This window comes from Leucopleurus acutus (assembly GCF_964270905.1).
Source record: "Leucopleurus acutus genome assembly, chromosome: 3".
Classification (NCBI taxonomy): domain Eukaryota; kingdom Metazoa; phylum Chordata; class Mammalia; order Artiodactyla; family Delphinidae; genus Leucopleurus; species Leucopleurus acutus.
In genome coordinates, this window is record NC_139145.1 from 124,069,666 (window position 1) to 124,087,005 (window position 17,340).

The following is a 17,340-nucleotide window of genomic DNA, read 5'->3' on the forward strand; positions in this document are numbered from 1 at the left end:
ATGAGCATTATTGCTGCAGGAAATATTTTGACAATAAAAGCCTAGAAAACAAGGTAAACTAGATTCCTGTTTAGTTAGAAGTTCTCGAGAGGAAGAAAGTTGTCTAAAACTATGAGACTTTTCTATATTATCTTTTAAAACAGACAGTTGGATGCCTAAAATATATTCCGTTATAGATTTTTACAACAAATGACTTGATGCTACAGAGATTAATTTCTCAATTGATACAACACAGTGAGAGCTGGAGCAAAATTATTAAACTAAAGCTCAAAAAGTTATGCAAGCTTTAAAGACCAAATCCTATATGGGTTATTGTTCTAATTGAGACTGGTTGCTTTTAGCATTTACAACTAAAGTGTTATTTTCATGAAAGCAAATCTCAGCTCAAAGAAAAGGCAGTTGCTGAAGTCAATAAGTGTACTGTGCTGAGGAAAAAGAACAGGGCTCAGGAGAGCGGACCTTGGCTGTCTGAGATGATCCCCTATTGATTTCTTAGCAGTCATTCCATGTCCCCTGTCTGATCTACTCCTAAATCCAGGGATGATGAAGTTTAAGTAACAAGTCATTGGAGAAAAAAAGTGCCACTGTCTCCTAGGCTTTGCTATAAACAGAAGGTTAAAGGTCATACTTTTAACTTCACATATACCTAGCAATCACTGGCAATGAAAACAGTAATAAAGAGAACCTGAATAACATTTTGTTAACTTTTACAACAGCCCTATAGTTCCACAGGTCAGTATTACCACCATCATTTAAGACACGTGAAGCAACACATTATCTGCAGAAGATTTTTCTAATCTAATCTTCCACCTTTGCCAATACTCTAAACTGCTCATTCTGTTGAACTCCCTGGTGTTCCAGTGGTTAGGACTCTGTGCTCTCACTGCCGAAGGCCCGGGTTCAATCCTTGGTCAGGGATCTAAGACCCCTCAAGCTGTGTGGCTCGGACAAAAAGAAAAAAAAAAAGGATACTTTCAAAAATAAATAAATACATAAATAAAGTGCTCATTCTGCTCCAGCTCCAGGAATCAAACTTCTAAGTAGCAGGTAATCATTAAAACAAAACAAAAATACAAATGTGATGTTTTCCAATCACCTTCCACAGATCTTCACCCAAAACCCGTGGAGGGTAAGCATTTGTGAACTCTTTAAAATCTGAAGTGACAGTGCTTTTCCTCATGGCAATCTTTTCCCCCGTCTCAAATTATGACCTGTATGCTACTTAGTGATTTCAAAAGAGCTGAATTATATATAAGCATAGTTACAAGAACACTTCAAACATGTATGGCACTTTATTCTTTCCCAAGTACCTTTCCACACATTATTTAATCTCAGCACTCTAGGGAAGCAGATATGAGAACTGTTGTTGTTTCTTATTTTAGGAATAAGAAAAAAGAGGTGGCCCAAGGAGGTCAGAAAATGTGCCAAAAGTCACATAGCCAGGCCTACAAATACACGGATGATTTTTAATCCAGTGCTCTTTTCATAACACTAGGGTGCCTTCCTAACTGATATAGGCTACATTTATTTAAAACAGCATCTAGTCCACAATATTTAAAGCAGACAAGATGCTCTACTAGTCTTTAGATGAAATTAACAGATTATTTGAAATGTGAAGTTTTTCTTTCACTTTAATAAGGCTTTATTGTGGTTCTCATGTGTTGCTTTAAAATAACGATATCTAACAGTCCAAAACTCATTACTGCTCTTAATGCACAACCAACACAGAGACATCACAATGGAGGCTGTTAAGAAGCATTACTCTTCTTTTCTACAGGAAGTTCGAAAGTCCAGCGATTACTGACGCCCAAACCACAATAAAGCCATGAAACAGGAACAGATACTAAGGATGCCACTTCCTGACTGCTATCTTCAAAATTATCTACGCTGTAGTGTAAACACAAAAATATGAGTGAAACTCATTCTCTTGAATGATGAGATAGTAGACACCTTGAACTAGTCCATCTACATGTTTGAAAACTGGATGTTCCTGCTGACATATTTAAATATTACTATGACAAGCTCTAGCAAGCTCTTCTGGTCATCAAACTTGCAAACTGCCACAGTGGAGAACTCAAACACTTGGCTGTCATATCTTAAAACCAATCTACTGAACATGTATGGCAAACTTATAAATTCACTATATATTTCTCAGATAAGTCAGAAGTATTACTGAACACAGAAACTATTAAACTCCTTTTTCACTGCCATCTACTTTAGGTCAGTACAAAAGGTTTTGAGATCATTATAAAGCTGCAAATATATGGATCTGCATCTGTTACTTGTAAGACAAAAGCAGTGATCACTGGTTTCAAATACATTACTTTAAAAGATCTTAAAACGTTACAGGACATTTGAAAGGATTAACAGACAAGCAAGAGATTTTTCGAAGATTATGTCATTAGGTGATGACCAGATAAGGGACTGTACTAATACACCATTCATCTGTATGACACATTTCGTGTTCAAGAAGGAGGTTAGGCAAATTCTAAGAATTGAATATAATCTACTGTTTCAAGAAAGAGACATCATTCATCATCAGTATATACACTGATTCATGTATATATTCATATGTATAGTTGTCATATATATAATTGTATGTTCATATATATAGCTGATTCATATATATGTGTATATATGAAACACACATATATTTCGTTCATCAGTATATATATTGATCAACAGTAAATATGCTATCAGCAGAATATCAGTATATATATTATCATCAGTATATCAGTATACATACTGATTCATATATATTCATGTGTGTAGTTCAGTCATATATATGTTTGGTCATATATATAATTATATATTCATATATAGTTCATTTATATATATATATATATATATATATATATGTATATACATTTCATTCATGAGTTACAGAGCTTTAAAATGAAATAATACCAGGACAGTTATTTTCCAGTACTAAAATGAGTATTTCAAAGAATCAAGATTAATGTCAGAAATAATGAGAATAACAGAGTTGTAGAGAACTGTATCGTGAACACATGATAAGCATACAATATTAAGGTTACAAGAGGGCTGTGTTTGAAAACAAGAACATGCATCAAAAGCATGGAAAACCCTATCTGAGGATCAGTATTATTTTAATAAACGTGATTAAGACACCAAATTACTTCCTCAGAAATCACTAGCTGATAATCAACACCCAAATAAAGGAGGAAACTACTCTAACCCAGTTTTTAACTTGGAATTCAGTATGGTCTGGGCTTCAGGGGGTCAGTGTGCCCTTTGAAATTCCAGGTAGAAATCTGACTGTATAAGTGAATGTGCATTTTTCTGGAAGAGGTATCTATAGCTTAAATCATATTTTCATAGGTTCTCAGATCCAAAGAAGTTAAGATCCACTGTTCTAAAAGCAGACTATTGTTTATCTGTGTACAAATACATAACTAAGATCTTAGATAATCTAAGTAACCTAAGTCTGAAATTAAGAAAAATATTTGGCTTTCCCAAATTATTCATAAAAACACTTGAGAGAAATGGAACCTAGACTTATCCTAATTAAAGGAAATGTCAGTCATAGAATGAACACTGATGGAAAAGAAATATTTCAGGAAACCTATTGCTGTGAAAATAGACTTTAAAATTACCTAAGAAAGAAAGTTTAGGTTATTCTGAAAGCTTTATTTTCCTTGGATTAAACAGAGAGTAGAAATGGCTATATCAGTATATTAGGATTTATTTATCTGAATAGATTCATACCGGAGTCCCCTCTGTTTTTTAAAATAAAACATGGAAACACCAGGATGTAAAGATAAAATGTTGAAAGAACTAAATACTTTTTTTTTTAACAAAAGTGATAGTAGTATTCTGGAAAAGAGTGGGTACATTTTTGGTTATTACAATGATTAGGGGCTGCTCTGGGGGTGGGATGCTGGATGTCCAGGACTGAACTGCACATGTCAAGACAATGAAAAATTGTCCCCTATTCTGCATGTCATTCATATGCCCTGCTGGACACTCATATCAATGAAAAATCTGTAATTAAGTGAGCCTAGAAACTAACTCCATTGCACATATTTTTACAAAATTTTTTTTGCACATTTAAAGTTTCCAAGACTCTAACTACTAGAATCAATTGTGTAAATCAAAGTAAGATTACTTTCTATTTGGAAGTGTCCCAAGAGATAGTCACCATTTTGGAAAATCATGTCACTATTGAGGCCTGAATGTTTGTGTCCCACCCCTAAATTCATATGTTGACACCTAACCCCCAGTATGATGGTAGGAGGTGGGGCCTTTGGGAGATGATGAAGTCATGAAGGTGAAGTCCTATGGCTGGGATTAGTGCCTTATAAAAGAGATCCCAGAGAGCTCCTTTCTGCTATGTGAAGACACAGTGAGAGGGTGCTATATCTGAACCAGAAAGCAGGTCCTCAGCAGACATCAAATCTGCCAGCACCTTGATCTTGGACTTCAGCTCCCAGAACTGTGAGAAATTTCTGTTATTTTTAAGTCACCCAATCTATGGTATTCTGTTTTAGCAATCTGAACTAAGACAACTGGCTATACCATTCTTGGACTTGAATGGACAAAACAAACCGCTTAAGTATCAGTCTGCAGTTTTTGCTGCAAGATTCGGGGTCATTCACGTATAACCTGACTACTTCCTTATGTCTTACTACACAGCCATGCCCAGGCATTACAATTTGAAAAACATAAACAAAATGCTTTCTTTTATGCAGTGAGGATATTGCATAGATTAAAAAAAATTATCTGTATAGAAAAAGACCTTTAGGGAAAAACTAGTTAAATCCAAATAAAGTGTTGAGTTTAGTTAGGAGTACTGTACCAATGCTGTTAGCTTCTTAGTTATGGCAAATGTACTATAAGATGTTAACAGTAGGGGAAACAGGGTGAGGAGTACTGTCTTTGCAACTTTTCTGTAAATCTAAAACTATTCTGATAAAGAGGTTATTTCTAAAAAGTTCATCTTTAGAGATGCATGGAGATTTCAAATTTTGAAAACTGTCCCTCTACTTCTGTAAATATCAGTTTTTAAACTGTTAGGCTGAACAACTGAACTAGATGTTTTCGTATGTCAACAGCGGTTAAATATTGGCATGTTCATATGGTTCATCCTAGAATAGTGTGGGCCTAGTTTACTGGACTGTGTTACAAAGTTTAGAATAAATACACTTTTCATTTTTAAAAATAAAGAGAAATTAGTTGCAATCCACTGCACACACACATTTTCTTTCTTAGTAAATTCTCCCCATGGTTATACCATGCTATCTGTGATTTTAATTGAAGGCTAGTAAAGGAAGGTGTTACAAAATATTTATTATTAAAAAAGGAGTACAGAGTCTGGATGATTGAAAACCATTGAACTAAACAAAGCATTAATAAGCAGAAGAGACAGATTATAGCAGTTTATCTCTGAAGCTTACACCAAATTCCTATGAGGAAAAGATTTGAAAGGAAAAAACACAGTATTTGTAACCCTTCCTTAACGACAGCTTTCTTTTTTTTTCATAGGGTGGTATTCAATGAAGCTCTTTCATTAGTGGATCAATCTCTGAGTAAAGGTATGTTGTGAAAACATAGTAAGAAAAATTTCGTGTTTTTGCAGAAGGCCTATGAAATTTTTGAACATGTTCAGCTTCTGAGAAAACATGTTAAGAAACATGTTGAGAAACCTGACATTGGTGGAAAAAAAAATCTGGAAAAGCAATTAGTAGGTCTACCATAAAAAAAAAAAAATCACTCACCTGTGCACAAATCTGATGCATGACGTGACCAAATTCATGGAAGTAAGTCCTCACCTCATCGTGTCTCAGGAGAGAGGGACGACCTGCTAGTGGCTGTGAGAAGTTCACCACGAGGGCAGCCACAGATATCATGCGGCTCCCATCAGGCAGGAGGCAGCCAGGCTGGAGACCAAAGCAGGCTGCGTGGTTATATTTTCCTTCCCTAAGGAACCAGAAGCACAGTTGGTGAGATACAAACACTCTTCTCTAGCAACAACATTGGCATGGCCTCTCTCAGTCATTTAACCATATTTGATAACAGGAGATGCTTTGAAACATTTAATTCACCTTTTACAAAGTGGGTCGATGTTTTGTTGAAATGAAACAACGAAAACTAGACAAACAAAAACCCCACTATCACTTGATATGAGTTATATTTCCAAGGTTTCTTTTGTTGAAATCTTAATATAAGAATTAAGAATATACACCACAAGTAGGGTACAGCTGAATGTCCAATTTATTGTAACAAGCTCTTGCTTTTTGTCTTCAAAGATAGAGTCAATGAACACTAAATAGTGTTGAAGCAAAAGTGAAATAATGGAGTTTGACGTACTAGGTAGTTTTTCCTTAAAGTTAAAATTGATTAAAAAAAACTGATAAAAACTAAAATCCAGACAGTAATATTGTTCTTTTATTCAAGGAGGGAACAATCAGTACTCATAATTAAATGAGCTCCTTTTATAAGCCAGACAGGCCTTTTTTGAAACAGAATGCTTTTATTTAGCCTTGGAAAAAGCATAAATTATACTATAAAGTCATCTATTCTAGGATAATGTGATACCAGTGATGGTAGCTCTCAAAAGCTATGGGCCATTAGACTTTATTACAGGGATAGGTTTCCTCCTTTTTTCTTTGCTCAGAACATGAACGTACATTCAGGTTTAGTGTGAATTTTTTAGTTTGATGTTTTGATTTGTATATCTTTTTCTGTATTATCTTTTCTTGGCGACTCATAACTTTTTTCCTGCTGAAGTTATTCAGGTAAAATAAAAACAAAAACAAACTAGTCTTTTTACTGCTTCCTATTAAGATGTAGAAAGCTGAAAAGGGCATTGCTCCTATTCTTACAACAACATGCTGGACAATTTGCAAATCACAACTTTTCTTGAACCCATCGGAAAGTGAAGGTTGAAGGGCAACCAACCTACAATCCATCTAAGACAGATGCCTCCAAGGAGAAAGAGAAAGGAAACAAGCACTTTTTGGGTTTTTGGTTTGTTTGTTTTTAACGTGGGGCAGACACTACAGACACCAGTAAGAAAATTTTTAACAAATTGATAAAGATTGATGGTGAACCAGCAAAAATACGGAACCACTAGGAGTTATTAGATAAGGGAAATTTTGCATCCATTTGCAGGGTCTTCTCCTTAGACCTCACTGAGTACACACAAAAAAGACAGGGGCAGGATGAGAGCTCTGGGAAAGAATCAGTGCTGATGCAAGCCTGGTGGAAGGGAGCATTGCCTAGATCCATTTCACCTCTCTCCTAGTGGACACGAGCCTTGAACTTCTCATGGAAAGGCAACAAACCCTGTTGCCCTAAGAGAACTGGTGAAAACCCACTGCCGCTGGGGGGATGGTAACACAAAAACACACTCTACTCCTGAAGGTAGGGCAGGAAAACATCCTGGGCCCAGACCTACAGCTGAGGGTGGGGCAGTATCAGTATATAGGTCTACTCCTCAGACCCAGGGTAAGACTGAACAGAAAAGACCCCCACCCCACCTTTCCAGGCTAATAGGCATCCAGTAATAAACAATAGCAGTCTACTGCAGGGAGAGGAACAAGAGCATGAAGAGACCTGCTCTAAGGCACAGCACAAATGAACAACCTCAAACTAAGTGGAACAGACACTGAGAAAAACTCTGGCAAATAAGCTCTTATCCTAAACACATACAGGAATCTGAAGCTTTGGGTTCACTGAGGTTAACCATAGCAATAACAAGGTCCAAACCCAGCTCAACTACTAAATGGAATGAGTTAAAGACTCACATTAAAGGCCTAGCAGAAGTACATATGTGCCCACTGCCAGGTATAAAAACTATTTACCTTAGTCTTTTCTGTCTTATATTAGTGTCTGACTTAAAAAAAAATTATAAGGCACATGGAGATGCAAGGAAAAAAGACACAATGTCAAGAGGCAAAGAGGGCAAGAAAAATAGACTCAGATATGACAAAGATGTTGGAGCTATCAGACAGAATATTTACAATAACTTAAATGTTAAATGTTAAAGGTTTTGGAGGAAAATGCACAGTCAGATGGATAATTTTGGGAGAGAGCTGGAAACTATGAGAATAAAATGAAAATGCTAGAAATAAAAAGCACAGTAATGGGGATGAAGAATGCCTTTGATAGTCTCATTGATAGACTTCCCATAGCCATGGGAAGAATCACTGAACCAAAAGATAGGCCAATAGAAATTACCCTAAAACACAAAGATTTTTAAAAGGGTGCCAAAAACAAAAAACAAAACAAAACAAACAAAGACTCAAGAGCTGCAGGACAATATCAAATGATCTATTATATATGTAAGTGGAATTTCAGAAGGAGAATAGAGAACAGGATAGAAGAAATATTTGAAGAATAGCTGAGAATTTTCCAAAATTAGGGAACTCCCTGGTGGTCCTGTGGTTAGGATTCTGCGCTTTCAATGCCGAGGGCCTGGGTTCAATCCCTGGTTGGGGAACTAAAAGCCTGCAAGCTGCGGGCCAAAAAAACCCCCCAAAAACCAAAAGAATAGCTCAGAATTTTCCAAAATTAACAACACTAAACCACAGATCCAACAAGTTCAAAGAACACCAAGGAAGACAAATACAAAGCAAACAACCAATAAAAGAAAAAAGAAAAAATTATCCCATATACCTAAGTGTATGGAACTGATGAAAGAGAGGAACAAAGAGAAAATCTTGAAGGCAGTCAGAGGAAAAGAACGCAGTACAGAACACAGTAAGAACACAAAAAGAACACAGTAAGAATTACAGCCAATCTCTTGTCAGAAACTCTGCAAGCCAGAAGACAATGGAATGCCATCTTTAAAGTACTGATAGAAAATACCTGTGAACCCAGAATTCTATAAATAGTAAAAAATACATTTCACAAAAGAAAGTAAAGGAAAGACTTTCTCAAAAAAACTGGTATATATGGGCTTCCCTGGTGGCGCAGTGGTTGAGGGTCCGCCTGCAGATGCAGGGGACGCGGGTTCGTGCCCCGGTCCGGGAAGATCCCACATGCCACGGAGTGGCTGGGCCCATGAGCCATGGCTGCTGAGCCTGCGTGTCCGGAGCCTGCGCTCCGCAACGGGAGAGGCCACAACAGTGAGAGGCCCGCGTACCGCAAAAAAAAAAACAAAAAACAAAAAACAAAAAAAAAACTGGTATATATTACCAACAGACGTGAACTACAAGAGATTTTAAAGGAAGTTCTTCAGGCAGAAGGGATGTGATACCACTCTAAACTTGTAACTACAAAGCAATTAGTGCTGAAAATATAATAAATGAAGATATATTACAATCTATTTTGAATTGCTGTGAATAATAGTTGACTAATCAATAATACTAACAACGCACTGGGTGTTAAGCATATGTGAAAATAACATGTAGGCCAACGATAGCACAAATGATAAGAAATATAATATAACTTGAAGGTAGACTGTGATTGAAGATATTGATATATACTTTAAACCCTTAGGCAATTTTTTAATTTAAAAATATTAAAAGGAGATGTAAATAATAAGCCAACAGTAGAGACAAAAATAAATCATAAAAAAACCTATCAACCCAAAAGAAGTCAGAAAAGTGGGGAAAGTATAGATGGGACAAAAAGTAAGATGGTTATACTAAATGTAAGTTTCCTAAGCATGTCAATTAAAACATTATTAGAGTGGATAAAAAAGCAAGCACCAAGTACAGTGTCTATAAGAAACCCACTCTAAATAAAAAGGCAAAGGTAAAAAGTTAAAGGATGGAAAAAGATACACTGCAAATGCTAATCAGATGAAAGCTGAATGGCTATAGTAATAGCAGACAAACAGAACAAGGAATATTACTAAAGATAATAAGGAACATTATATAACGATAAAGGGGACAGTTCTCTAAGTAGATATAACAATTCTAAATATGTGTATAACTAAAAGCAGAGCTTCAAAATATACTAAACAATTCAATATCCTGTGACAAATCATAATAGAAACGAGTATAAAAAAGATAGTGTATATATATGTATAACTGAATCACTTTGCTGTACAGCAGAAATTAACACAACATTGTAAATCAACTATACTTCAATTAAAAAAAATACATGAAGCAAAAGCCGGCAGAATTGAAAGAAGAAATAGACAAATCACTTAGAGACTTCATTCCTTTCTCAGTAATTAAATGAACAGGCTGAGAGAATATCAGCTCAGATATAGAACACCTGAACAACATTATTGGTCATCTTCACCTAACTGACATTTACAGAACCCTCAACCTAACAACAGAAAACAAATACTCAAGTGCACATGGAACATTCACCAAGACTAATTACATATTGGCTGTAAATCAAAACAACTTAAAAGAATTCAAAGGATATAAAGTACATTCTCCAATAATAACAGAACCAAACTAGAAATAACAGAAGGCTAGCTGGAAAATATCCAAATATTTGGAAATTAAAAATATACTTCTATAAATATAGTCAACTTCTCTTTGACTAAAGGGCAAAGGCACAGATAAAGACAATGGAGCACAGACAGTTTTTTCAACAAATGATGCTGGAACAACTAGGAGTCCACATGCAAAAAAATGAGTCGAGACACAGACCTTATACCCTTCACAAAAAACAACTCAAAAATGGATCACAGACCTAAATGCAAAATGTAAAACTACAAAATTCCTAGAATATAATGTAGGAGGAAATCTAGATGACCCTGGGTTTGGCAATGACTTTTTAGATGAAACACTGAAGGCACAATCCATGAAAGAAAAAAAATCAATAAGCTGGATTTCATTAAACACTGTCAAGAAATTGATAAGACAAGCCATAGACTGTGAGGAAATATTTACAAAAGAGACATCTGATAAAAGACTGTTATCCAAATACACGAAGAACTCTTAAAATTCACCAATAAGAAAACAAACAATCAGATTAAAAAATATACCAAAAACCTTAACAGACACCTCCTCAAAGGAGATACAGAGATGGTAGTAAGTATATGAAAAGTTGTTCCACATCATATGTCATCAGGGAAATGCAAATTAAAACAACAATGAAATACCACTACACACCTATTAGAGTGACCAAAATCCAGAATACTGACAACACCAAATGCTGACAGGGATGTGGAACAATAGAAACTCTCATTCATCACTGGTGGGAATGCAAAAATGGTACATGCACTCTGGAAGACAGTTTGGTGGTTTCTTACAAAACTAAACATACTCTTACCATACAATCTAGCAATTGCACTCCTCGGTATTTACCCAAAGGGACTGGAAATTTATGTCCACACAAAAACCTGCACATGTTTATAACAGCTTTATTCATAATTGCCAAAACTTGGAAGCAACCAAAATGTCCTTTAGTAGATGAATAGGTAAATAAACTGTGGTATATCCAGACAATGGAATATTATTCAGTGCTAAAAAGAAAAGAAATGAGCTATTAAGTCATGAAAAGACATGGAGGAACTTTAAATGCATAATGCTAAATGAAAGAAGCCAATCTGAGAAGGCTACATACTGTATAATTCCATCTGTATGACATTTCAGAAAAGGCAAAACTATGGAGAAAGTAAAAAGATCAGTGGTCGCCAGGGGCTGGGGTGGTGGGGGAAGGGATGAAGAGGCCAAGCACAGGGGATTTTTAGGGCAGTGAAACTACTCTGTCTGATACTATAATGGTAGATACACATTATATATGTTTTCTCAAATCCCAAGAAAGTATAACATCAACAGTGAACCCGAATATAATTTGGGTGACAATGATGTGTCAACGTAGGTTATAACAAATGTACCACTCTGGTGGGGGACGTTGATAATGGGGGAAACTGTGCGTGTGCGGGGCAGGGGATATACGGGAAATCTCTTTACTTTAGGGTCAGTTTTGTTGTGAATCTAAAACTGCTCTAAAAGATAAAGTCTGTTTAAAATAAATAAGTAAAAATAAGTAAATAACAACAACAACAACAGAAAAGAACTGTGTCAGGCTGAGCTAGGAGTGAGCAGGGACATGGGAAGGGAAGGCAGACAGAGGAGGGGAGAGAAGGGAAGAGAACCCATGGACATGTACACCAGAAACCGTGCACTGAATCTGATAACATTTTCAGCCAGTCCAGCCTCTGGATGTTCAATGGGCCCATCAGTGTTTCTGGAATGATTTCATGTAGTTAGACTGAATTGTTTAAACAGGTAAACAGATCTATAAATATTATTTTACCGGGGAAAACAAACTAATCTGCAAGGTGTTTATCCTGTTATATTTTATACATCTTGGTCCATTATGAAACACCATAAGGACTTTCGACCAATTTAAAAATCAGTGCCATTGAGAGGTTTTTATCTTTCTTTTTAAAAAATAAATTTGATTTATTTAATATCAGAGGTTTCCTTACTCTGAGAGTATGTCTTTTTTACGTTGTGTTTATAAAATGATGGTGATTTTTTTTTTTTTTTTTTTTTTTTGCGGTACGTGGGCCTCTCACTGTTGTGGCCGCTCCCGTTGCGGAGCACAAGCTCCGGACGCGCAGGCTCAGCGGCCATGGCTCACGGGCCCAGCCGCTCCGCAGCACGTGGGATCTTCCTGGACCGGGGCACGAACCCGTGTCCCCTGCATCGGCAGGCAGAGTCTCAACCACTGCGCCACCAGGGAAGCCCAAAATGATGGTGATTTTAAAAGATGCCCTTACCTGGCAATCTTATGTTGGAACCATTAGAGGTTTTTTTCCTGTTGTTTGACAATCTCAGTGTTTGATGAATAAAAATTGATACGTGATTTAAAAAAAGAAGAAACTGGTCTTTCCTAATCTACTACAAATATCCTTTTTTTGAGTCAAGTAGACAAAGAAAACAAGAAGCAAGCACGTCAGGAGACAGAAAGTGAATATTAACTAGGTCACTACCCTCACAAAACATCACTCTCTGGTCCCCATACCTGAGTGCTGGTAGCAGTGGCCAGATCTCTGAGCACAAAAGACACCAGTTATATCTTGGCAAAGAAACAGCAGGATGGGGTAGCTAGACTTGCTATCTTTGGCCATGGAAAGAGAATCCGGGGACAGTTATAGGAGGCTCCAATGCTGAAGGAGTTCCCCTGAAAGAATTCTTGGCCTAAAACTGTATCCTGACACTCTTCAATTAAAAATAGACTTATCCAATTTGACATGGGTTTATTTTTAGATCATATCAGAAGTGAAAGTAAGTCCATAAAGCAGTGGGATCAGACAACTCTGCCTCCTGTCTGGTTGACAATAGTTAACCAGCCTCCTTCCTGAAGTCATGCAAAATCAGTAGGTTACAAAGTTGCATGTGCTGCTGATCTAGAGAGATGCTATTGATATAATTTACTCTGGCCTAGTTAGTAAAATTGCAACAAGCTGGCTTTGTTTTAGAAAGCAGCCTACAGAGAAAGTAATCCAAATCCTTTCATGTCTGATGAAACACTGTGGAGTACATAGTTACTACATGCTACAGAGACAATAATAATAATATTTTTAAGTCTTACTACTGATTGAATGCCCAGGCTGGGTGATTAGCATATATAGTCTAATGCACAAAACAAACCTGTAAAGCAAACATTATTCCCATATAATAGAGGTGGATATAGAGACTCATAAAGGTTATGTCACACAAGCATTCCAACTCAAGTTTGACTGACCGCTAAGATTTTGCTATTCCTTTATACTGTGCTGCCTTTCAGCCAGACTGAAGGGAGTGGACATAGATTTAAGAGCACTGGCAGACAGATCACCTGAATAATAAACATTCTGAAGTCAATTTTAAATTAAGAAATGCAGGGAATTCCCTGGCAGTCCAGTGGTCTGCACTCTGTGCTTCCACTGCCGTGGGCCCAGGTTCAATCCTAGATAATGATGATGATAATGATAATAGTGATGATAATAGCAGCTCACATTTACTAAGCACTTGCTGTGTGCTGGGTAGTCTTCTAAAAGCTTTGCATGTAATTAACCATTTTAGTCCTTACAATGACCTTACAAAGCAGGTATGATTGGTATTCCCATTTCATAGGACTGTAATATAGGTAAGGAAACTGAGGCAGAGAAAAATTAAGTAACCTGCCTAGTAAGTCATGGAGCCAGACATTCTGGCTTCAGATCCCACATTTTTAATCCCTATACTAGGAATCACATATGAGAATTATGAAAGACAAGAATCTTAATCTGGGTAGGAGTTGAATCCCTAAGGTCCCTTCCAACACGGTGATCCTCAGTACCTTGGATAGAGGTCCAAGTAGAACTGTCCTAATACTTCTCCCGTAGCTTTATCTTTCACAGTGTAAAGTGTAACACTCTTATGCCAAACATGAGCATCTGTCACTTGCTCAAATGAAAGTCCCAACAGCTCCTGGTAGATGTTCAGTAAGCCTTCAGTGACCACTTCAATTGGGAAGTATTCCTTGAGGATCTCTTGGTCTACAGAGTACTTGAGTTCTTCTGTCTGAGTCATGTAGTAATATAGATCCCAGGCATTGATTTTCCCATCGTATTCAAGACCTCTCTCTTCACATTCCTTTTTCTTCAAATTCAAAATAAACTCTCGTTCTGCTTCACCCAAGGGTTTTAATTTCTGGCTTAAATCATCTGTGAGGAGAGGGAAAAGTTGGCAATCCATTGCTCTTGGAAGCAAGCATATTCCTACATACCACCAGTATTTTAGCATTGTGCTTCCTCCTTTGTCACACGCAATACAGATACATCAGGAAAAAAGAAGGAAGGAAGGGTGGAAGGAAGGGGAGAGGAAGGGAGGGAGGGAGAGAGGAAAGCAGGCTTTATTATGACAGCACTGCTGTTCTCTTCAGGGTAATTTATTTTATGGCTCCTCACCCTTCTTCTTCTTTTTTTTTTTTTTGCACCACCCAAGTCAGGCCACAACTTCCTTACATCATCAACAAAGCTGAAGTTTATCTCAGAGAACTCTGCCTTAAGAACATTATAATTCAGGGAATGAAGCGATAGTGAAACTAAACTCATGTACGTGATTATTCTTCAATGAGGTTAGGCTCCTCAGAGACCTAGGGAAAACAAATCAGGTGTGACCTGAGGTCAGAATTACTGAAAACTGTTCATCGCCTTTGAGAGCCATGGGTTTAGTTAATCACTATCCCATTCCTATGAAGAAGGTCTATTGGGACATGGCAATTCTACTTTTTAGATGGATAATGCAATTTAACACTGTGGTCCGTTTTTGACTATTGCACTGTATTTGGCTAAAGGAGTATGCTTTTATTATGTATTTATTTTCCACAATTTGCTACATATGTAAGATAAAAAGCATTGCTCCTGTAAGGGGCATCCCCATAGTGTGAGGTGAAGGCAGCAGCTTGAGCAGTGCTGTGAAACAAAAAGAGGAAAATCATGGAAGATACAGAGAGATGTAATTCTTATTAGAGAGAAAACTGCTTTTAAAAAATTAAGTTAATGAGGTATTGTTAAGGAAAATTTTCAGTATACACAATCACCACTAAAGGAAACATTCTCACCCAAACTATTAACTCCCCAAGCCAATCTCTTGTATACAATACATCAGAACAGATGGCAACTACTGGTTCACATCTCTGTTGTTTCCGCTCAGCGGAAAATTCATTGAGTAAAGAAACTTGTCTTAGCCCTTTCTATAGTCCAACTGTGTAGCACGCACACTAATACAGGGCAGTTATTTCATAAATGTCTCATGAATGAATAAATGAATTATATAATAATGAATAGCTACTATTTGTACAACACCTGCTACATGTCATATGTGACGTCAGCATATACATTAATAATTCAAGGTGCGGCCATAGAGAACACAGAGGACTAAAGTGCAGGCTGCATGCTGATTTTGACACATTATTAATCATCTCCAACTTTAAGCTAATAAAATTATACACTAGTTGTTAAAGGTGAATAAACTCTGAAAGGGGTCAATGAGAAAGTTAAAAAATAAATCATACTCTGGTAAACTCTGATTAGAGAAGATTAAAACAAAAATTAGTAGTTTTGCAATGGTTATGTTATGCAACCATTTTCACTAAAATGAAAGAGAAAACCAGAGTGACTTGGAATAGTGACACTGAGATTGAGAGGGGTAAGGGTGATAGAGTGTCACTGACTAAATGTCATGGATATAAGCTCTATGGTTTTAAAAAGATTAATGAAAAAGTGATTTTAAATGAATGTGAAGATAGTTATTAGATAACAATTTTGATGCTTATTATTTTATATTCTTTTATGTATTAACAAGTGGCTTCTGGAATATAAAATATTTTTTTGTTTCTATATGCTCTATTTTCATTTATGTCCTGTCAGCTTGTTTCATACAACAGGCTAATCCTCTCTCTGTAGGTCCCTAGACATCTTCTTAGAAATTAATATAAAAATCCCCATCAAGATACAAATAGAATGAAGCAAGGACCATAATAGGAATATAAACAATGAGCAACTCTTAGGGCCAAGCACAGTATCTAACGTATAGTAGGTGACCAGTACATTTCTCTTGCATGAATGAAAAGCAGAATGTTCTCAAGGGCACATTAAGTTCTGAGGCTCTCTGTCAAGTTGGTACTATGCAGCAAAACAGTCACGGAAAAAGAGAAATGGCAATATACAAGGGATTAAGAAAAGAAGACTAACCTAGAAAGGCTGTTACGTGGCCTGTACTCTTCGCAGTGTTCATTTCAAGGACAAAGTCAGCATGTGTGCTATAGCCGAGCAGTTTGGCTGCTTTGGCCCGCAGTGGGAGTAGCTGATGCAGGATTATGGTGTTTTCCTGGTAATAGACAACAATAGTAAAAACCAAAATACACAGTAATCAGAGGAGAGAGGGGGAAGATGGCGGAAGGGTAAGACGCAGAGATCACCTTCCTCCCCACAGATACACCAGAAATACATCTACACGTGGAACAACTCCTACAGAACACCTACTGAAGGCTGGCAGAAGACCTCAGACCTCCTAAAAGGCAAGAAACTCCCCACGTACCTGGGTAGGGCAAAAGAAAAAAAAAAAAAAAGAAAAAACAGAGACAAAAGAATAGGGACGTCACCTGCACCAGTGGGAGGGAGCTGTGGAGGAAAGGTTTCCACACACTAGAAGCCCCTTTGCGGGTGGAGACTGCGGGTGGCGGAGGGGGGAAGCTTCGGAGCTGTGGAGGAGGGCACAGCCACGGGGTGCCGAGGGCAAAGCGGAGAGATTCCCGCACAGAGGATCGGTGCCGACCGGCACTCACCAGCCCGAGAGGGTTGTCTGCTCACCCGCCAGGGCGGGCGGGTCTGGAAGCTGAGGCTCGGGCTTCGGTCGGATCGCAGGGAGAGGACTGGCGGCATCAACACAGCCTGCAGGGGGTTAGTGCGCCACGGCTACCCGGGAGGGA

The 17,340-nt window shown here is 37.4% G+C and overlaps 1 protein-coding gene across 2 annotated transcripts in view; it reads right to left on the minus strand.

Annotated features, from left to right (window-relative positions):
* NLN (neurolysin) overlaps positions 1–17,340 on the minus strand; it is a 100,502-nt gene that overhangs the window by 17,220 nt on the left and 65,942 nt on the right. For both annotated transcript variants that reach the window (XM_082836602.1, XM_082836603.1), the window contains 3 exons: positions 16,604–16,739; positions 14,206–14,572; positions 5,739–5,940 (listed from right to left, as the gene is read on the minus strand). In XM_082836602.1, coding sequence (XP_082692728.1) covers positions 5,739–5,940; positions 14,206–14,572; positions 16,604–16,739 — 705 coding nt within the window. The remainder of the gene's footprint in view (positions 1–5,738; positions 5,941–14,205; positions 14,573–16,603; positions 16,740–17,340) is intronic.